This window comes from Alligator sinensis, unplaced genomic scaffold (genome assembly GCF_000455745.1).
Source record: "Alligator sinensis unplaced genomic scaffold, ASM45574v1 scaffold569_1, whole genome shotgun sequence".
NCBI lineage: Eukaryota > Metazoa > Chordata > Crocodylia > Alligatoridae > Alligator > Alligator sinensis.
The window spans coordinates 2,813,921-2,820,773 of NW_005841914.1; the positions used below are offsets into that span (position 1 = coordinate 2,813,921).

Genomic DNA, 6,853 nt, shown 5'->3' on the forward strand with positions numbered 1-6,853 from the left:
CCATGGTGGCAGTTTGCATGACTCTGTAATGAATTTAACCCAGAGTGTTGTGACTCTGGAACAGCATACTAGGGAGGTACTTGTAGAGTCGCAACTTCTTCTAGCTGAATTTAAAGTTAACTGCATGCAGCTCGGTGTAGAAAGTAATGGGCGCTACATCTCTGTACTCAAGGTTTTTGGCACTAATGCCCATTTTGTGAAGAGGCCTTATGATGCGGAAGTATCTCTAACTGTCCATGGTTTGCTACTGGTCGACACTATGCAGACTTATGGCTCTGATTTTGATCTTTTAATGGCTTCTCACAAGAATCTTAGTTTTGATGTACCAACAGGAAGCCTTCGAGATAGCAGAGCACAGTCTCCCACTTGTGGACCATATGAGGCCCATCCAATTGATATGGCTACTTTGACAGAAAAATGTGCTGCAGCCTCAAATATTTCATCTGCGAATAACTTAAAAAATCAGGAATCTTTGATTAAACTGGAATACCAGTTTGTGAGTGCGGAATGCCCATCCATGAATTTAGACAGCACACTTCAAGTAATGTCTGTGCAGGTGAACAACCTGGATATCATCCTTAACCCAGAGACTATTGTTGAACTTATTGGGTTTCTCCAGAAATCTTTCCCAAAGGAGAAGGAAGATTCTAGCCCCCAACCTTTAATGACTGACTTAGAAAAAACTTTTAGGGAGCAGGAAACTTATCAGTCTACTTATGTACAGAATACAGAAGTAACAGTGGACATCCATTGGCTAAATATACTTCTCCTTAGGACTGTCAGGATGACAAATGGTGAAAAATATGGCAGAAAAATTGCAACGGCAAGTATTGGTGGCACCAAAGTGAATGTATCTATGTGTAGCAGGTTAGATGTAAATGGCTCTCTTGGCTGCTTGCACCTTATGGATCTGACACAAGATACCATGAAGAACCAGTATGTTGTTAGCATAGGGAATACAATAAGGTATGAAAATCTCATCAGTGACATTGGCTACTTTGAATCTGTATTTCTTGGGCTTGATGGTAGGAGCCTCCCAGATGCTTTGAGTTTCACTTTCACAGAACAGTCGAAAGACGAATGCTCCCTTAACCTCAAAATGGCTTCGTTACATTACAACCACTCAGCCAAATTTTTGAAAGAACTAACTCTGTCTATGGATGAGTTGGAAGAGAATTTCCGCAGCATGCTGAAGAGCGCAGCCACAAAAGTGACTACTGTCTTGGCAACCAAAACTGCCGAGTATAGTGAAATGGTCTCTTTGTTCGACACAACCCCGCGGTCAAGAGAACACGTCAATGTGGAAGACAATGAAGGAGATGAATTTGGATCATCCTCTCTCAAAACTGAGACTATCAAACTTATTTTAAATATAAACATAGAGTCACCCATTGTATCAATACCTCGCAAACCAGGTAGCCCTGAACTCCTTGTAGGACACTTAGGACAAATATCTATTCAGAATTTTGTACCTGGAGAAGATGAATCTACAAGTGACAGGTTGCAAGTTGAAATTAAAGACATTAAACTATATTCTTTAAATAGCAGTCAGTTTATGAATAAGAAAGAAGCTACGTGTGAGATGACGCATGGCCTGCACCCTTCTTCTGGTCCTGGCAGCATTGGCAGTCAGGAAGAATCCCATTTTACGCGTCATGATTTTTTTGAGTCTTTACACAAAGGACATGGTAAGTAAATGAGAGGGTTCTATTGCTTTTATTTTGACTAGGAAAATATTAAAGTGTGTGTTGGATAGCTGCCTATTTAAAAGGAGGTTCCCTCATGAAATGTGGTACTGGTGAATAAAGTGTGTGTTGGATAGCTGCCTATTTAAAAGGAGGTTCCCTCATGAAATGTGGTACTGGTGAACTTAGTTACTATGGCTGCTTACAGACATTAAAGAACCCAGCCAAACAAAAAACAGCTCTTTAAACTTTTTTTTAAGTCTGTAAGCAACCTTAGTGGACAGTGGACCGATTTTATTTATATCTTGATTGTACTCTCTGTATCGGAAAACAGATTGCATGATTACTAAATCATGATTAGAACTACTATTTTCTAAAAGCTCTTTTGCGCAACTAGGAGATTCGTTACTAGATCTGCAAAAGTAGGGATATATCATTGTCTAGTCTGTACTGTACTTATTCAATCCCACGATAAAAGATACACAATTAACCTGCAGGCTGAACTGGCTATCCCACAACAATGTAATTTGTTGCCTTTTATTTTCATTTGACCTTTGTTTCATTATGATGCATTTAGTCTTTCATCCCCTGGATGCCGGGGTTAAAAACACATGTGAATCTCTTCTTTTTAAACAGCTTTTCACATTCTGAACAACACCACGATCCAGTTTAAATTGGAAAAGATCCCACTAGAGAGAGATTTGAACTTAACATTCCCTTTAAGTAATGAAGACTTTGAAATATCGAGTATTATGAGGATTGAGGGGAAATTTGTCAACCCTCTTCAGGTAAAGTATGCTCATATTTATAAATGTTCAGTATCAATATAGATTATTTTTCCTGTAAATCAAGGGGTTTTGTTTTGGGGTTTTTGTTTTTTTTTTTTTTTTCAATTTAAAATGTTCTCTCTCAAGGTGCAGCCAGTCATCACCAAAGATTGGGTGGATTGGCAGGGCTATCCAAATGGTGGCTCACGGGTCTCAGGAGCCCCCCAAGCTACTGCTGGAATCTCTGGTTTTCCCCCTTCCTTCTAGGTCCTGCTGCCCACCCCCACCACAAGGGGCAGAGAGCTTGCAGATGAGGAAACTTGGGGGGACCTGGGAATCCCATGTGGCACTAAGACACTGGTGCAGCATGGTAGCGGTTTGCCTGTGGTGCAGTGAAGGGGACCTGCTTGGTATGGGGGTGCTAACACCGTGCAGTTGGCATGGAGAGGGCACTGCTACCGCACAGTTTGGTGCTGGAGGCTTGCGTCCTGCATGTCATGCAGCTGGGCACTTGTGGTGCCTGGCCACTAGGAAGTTGGACAGCCCTGGTTTAGGAGACTGCAAAACGGCATCCAGACATTTTATCTACAGATCACTCATTCAGATCTAACCCTGGACAATGGTTCTTAAAACTCATCTTATCTTAAAGCATTTTGGCAACTTGCATGAAATGAGTTGCTGCAGCCATATCCTAATTGGTATGCTTGTTTGCAGTCTCAGCAAAGATTGCTGATTTGCCAGATTTTTTGAGATTTGCCAGGCAAAGGCAAGGAATAGAATTAGAGTAGCAACTAGGAAGTTGGCTCTCCTTTCTTCTGAGGAAATGCTTTGTTGAGGTCTAAGTATTACGGTTAGTGTTCCACTCTCAGTGCCCAGGTTGAATATATTTCCGAGATCAGTGCTGCCAATTAATTAAAATAAGAAACAAAACCACTTCCTACAGAACAGTAGCATTTCAACGGTTTTTTTTTTTTCCTGTAATTAAGCTTACATTTTTCAGGTGAGGTTAATTTTATCTCCTTTGTGGGATACTGACCCCTGACACATCTGGGAGTTCAACAGCACAAGCTTTGTGCTCCCAGAGGTGTTGAAATCTGAAATAGGTGGAGTGGTTCAATTTGCGTGCCAGCCCCTTTGTTGGAGGGATTCTCCCCTATTGGGGCTATTCGTGTCTTATTCAGTGTTAATTCTAGTTTAGAATAATTAATCTGCTTTAATATTCACATCCTATTTTATTTTGGATTCATGTTTACATGTATAAAGGCTTGATTTGGGGGGTTGAGTACTAAATACATTGACCTTTGAAGTTTAAGAAAATATACAGTTGGGTGCTTATATACTTAGTGAGTTTGGAAAACATTAGTAGATACAGCTACAGTTATGACTGTTTGTTTTAAATGCAGGTGGTGTTAGCAAAACATGTCTACGAGCAAGTTTTGCAAACTCTTGACCATTTAATTTACAATGAAGATTTGAACATATTTCCATACATTTCTGCATCTTCAGACTGCCCCACTTCTCCTTCCTCGTCGCTTCACAGCTTAGGCACAGACTTCTCAAGTGAGCGGAAAGAAAATGGACTGTTCAGCCATTCTGGCTTTTCCCCTGTTCCAAACAAATCGATGCCAGTCAAGGAAACAAAATCTTTTACTCAGATTCAAGCAAATTTCCGTATCTCAGAACTCCAGGTTCAGTTAAGTGGAGATCTTACACTTGGAGCACAAGGTCTGGTCAGCTTAAAATTTCAGGATTTTGATGTAGAATTCACGAAGGATCATCCTCAGACTTTATCCATCCAGATTACCTTGCGTTCTTTGCTGATGGAAGATCTGTTGGAAAAAAATCCAGACTCCATGTACAAGAACCTCATGGTTTCCCGGGGAGCACCTAAACCGTCTAGCTTGGCGCACAAGGAATATCTTTCCCAGTCTTGCCCTTCTGTATCCAACGTGGAATATCCCGACATGCCACGTTCACTTCCTTCCCACATGGAAGAAGCACCCAATGTCTTTCAGTCATACCAAAGACCAATGTGTGCCCCACGTAAGAAGCAAAAAGAAGACACTGATTCTGAATATCCTTTGACTCCACCTCCCTCTCCAACATCCAGCAGGTCCAAGATGCCATGTGGAAAAAGTAACTTTGATGATTCGTTAGTTCATATTAACATATTCCTAGTAGATAAGAAACATCCTGAGTTTTCTTCCCGCTATAACAAAATTAACCGAAGCGTGGATGTTGACTTCAACTGTTTAGATGTTTTAATAACTCTGCAAACCTGGGTAGTAATACTTGATTTCTTTGGGATTGGATCCACTGCTGATAACCATGCTATGAAGGTGCAGCCAGAGGATGTTCAGCAGACTGTTAAGTCAGAGGCAAATATTTTGTCAACTACAGAAGTCCAGGATCCTGTTAACACCAAATTGGATCTTAAGGTATCTCAAAACTACCAAAGGTTGATTTTGTTTTTCTTCATAAAAGTTTTGACTTGTACAACTTCCAAGTATTTTTAGTAGAGAGCATTCAAATATATCCTATAAAATATGCAAAACAAACAAACAAACAAAAACGGTAAATCCCAGTCATAGATTTTGGAAGGTAGATGCGTGCTTTCTACAAAAGAAGTGAACAAATAATGAATTCTAGGGTTTGGTTTGGTTTTTTAATGAATTTTGGGCAAGGGAAAAACTGATTCTGTTTTGGAGGACTCGTGTTTATCTATTCCACGTTGTGAGTGTTAGGTGAACAGCTGGAGCCCCCGCTACATTGCTACCCTTTCCAACCATTAGGATACATTTTGAGGAGGCTTTATACACACTGCTAAAGTTAGTTTGCTCACAAATGCTGCAGCCATCCTTGACCCCTTGTGCTTGGCATATCCTGATAACCCCTAAATAGAAGCATCCCCTTGGATTAGAGTCAGAGAAGCATGATGATGTTTGAATGGGGGTAAGGATTGAGAAGGTCCCATTGTTTCATCAGATTCCATGCGGGGTGCATGTTTTGGAGACCCTTGAAAAAGCCTTCTAAAGCTGACGGGTCATTGTTTCATTTACAGTTCATGGGCTCCTAGGACTATTATGGGGCTGATTTCAATATCCTCACGTCTGCAAATTGCTGAGGATGCTCAACAATTTCTTAAGTCTTGCAGACCGTGGAGGTTGGGATACCTTTACTGGGTTTCAGAAGACTAGTCTGGGAGTTGTTGCCCTCAGCTAGATGCATTTTGTGTTGGTGCCCAGGCAACGTTAAAACAGGAATTTTGTTATGCTAAACTCTGAACAAAAGCGTAAATGAACATAATCCTCGTCTCGGATCTTGCAGTCTTTCTGGCAGCACAAGCAACAAGAGTGCAAAGACAGGGGTGGAAGAGACAGATGGGTTGTTGTTATTGGCAGAACAGACGGTGCAGCTGAAGACTAGCAGATGTGTAAAGAGGAACTGAGTTATGAAGGACTTAATGAGAAGGAGGATAAAAACTTGCTTTACTGGAGAAAGGGGAGGTGCTGAAGGCTTCAGAAAAGGTCTGAAATCAGAGAGGCTGGTGAGGACGGCACTCTGTGTGGAGGTTGGGGTGGGGATCATATTGGGGTTGAAGGCATAACTTTCATTAGAACTTAGGTTTTGTTTTCAATAACAGCTACGGGAAGGGGCTTTATCTTTGTCATCTTTTTGCTTCCTGTGCCCTAAGCCAGTTCAGAAGATATGGCTCAGGGTTCCAGTGCTGCAGTCATGCTGCATAGTATCAAACTTTGCTTTTGTTTTCTTTTTTCTTTATTTGCTTGACTAGGTTCATTCCCTATCTTTAGTGCTGAATAAGACAACCAGCGAGCTGGCGAAAGCTAATGTGTCAAAACTTGTCACTTACTTGGAACTGATTGGTGAGTATGGTGAATGGTTAACAGAAAAAATGCACGCATTTTATAACGAGAATTGGGATTGGGAGTTTGAAGTCCCTTCGTTGGGAGCTTGTTTGAGACCTCAGAACTTTTTTTTTTTCCTTAATTTATTTCAACCAATAGCTTAACAGCTATCGATTTAAATATTGCATTGCTTCTTCTCAGTGTTTCCACCCCCATCCCTGCGAAAGGCTTTTCTCATGTCAAGCAGGGAAATAAGAGTGCTCTCCAAAGTGGAAACTGCCTTTAATTTAAGATCTCCTTTGAGTCTGGAGATATGGCAATTAAGTGATCTATTAAATATATTCTTGTTGTAATGCTGAAAGAACTCTGTCCAAGATTATCAAAATTATGAAAAGATGATGATTAAATTACCTATACAAACCTTGTATTTGGCTACATAAGGTATTGACCAGGTTAATACAACTTTGTTACACATAGGAGTGATGTGCTTTCATTTTTGGAACACGAGTTTTTGTGCATGCTCACCTGGCCCTGT

At 40.8% G+C, this 6,853-nt stretch overlaps 1 protein-coding gene across 5 annotated transcripts in view; it reads left to right on the top strand.

The window, feature by feature from the left end:
• Window positions 1–6,853, top strand: part of VPS13D (vacuolar protein sorting 13 homolog D) — a 187,331-nt gene that overhangs the window by 27,020 nt on the left and 153,458 nt on the right. For all 5 annotated transcript variants that reach the window (XM_025198111.1, XM_025198112.1, XM_025198113.1 and 2 more), the window contains 4 exons: window positions 1–1,688; window positions 2,322–2,473; window positions 3,856–4,890; window positions 6,246–6,336. The exon at window positions 1–1,688 is cut by the window's left edge and continues 514 nt beyond it. In XM_025198111.1, coding sequence (XP_025053896.1) covers window positions 1–1,688; window positions 2,322–2,473; window positions 3,856–4,890; window positions 6,246–6,336 — 2,966 coding nt within the window. The remainder of the gene's footprint in view (window positions 1,689–2,321; window positions 2,474–3,855; window positions 4,891–6,245; window positions 6,337–6,853) is intronic.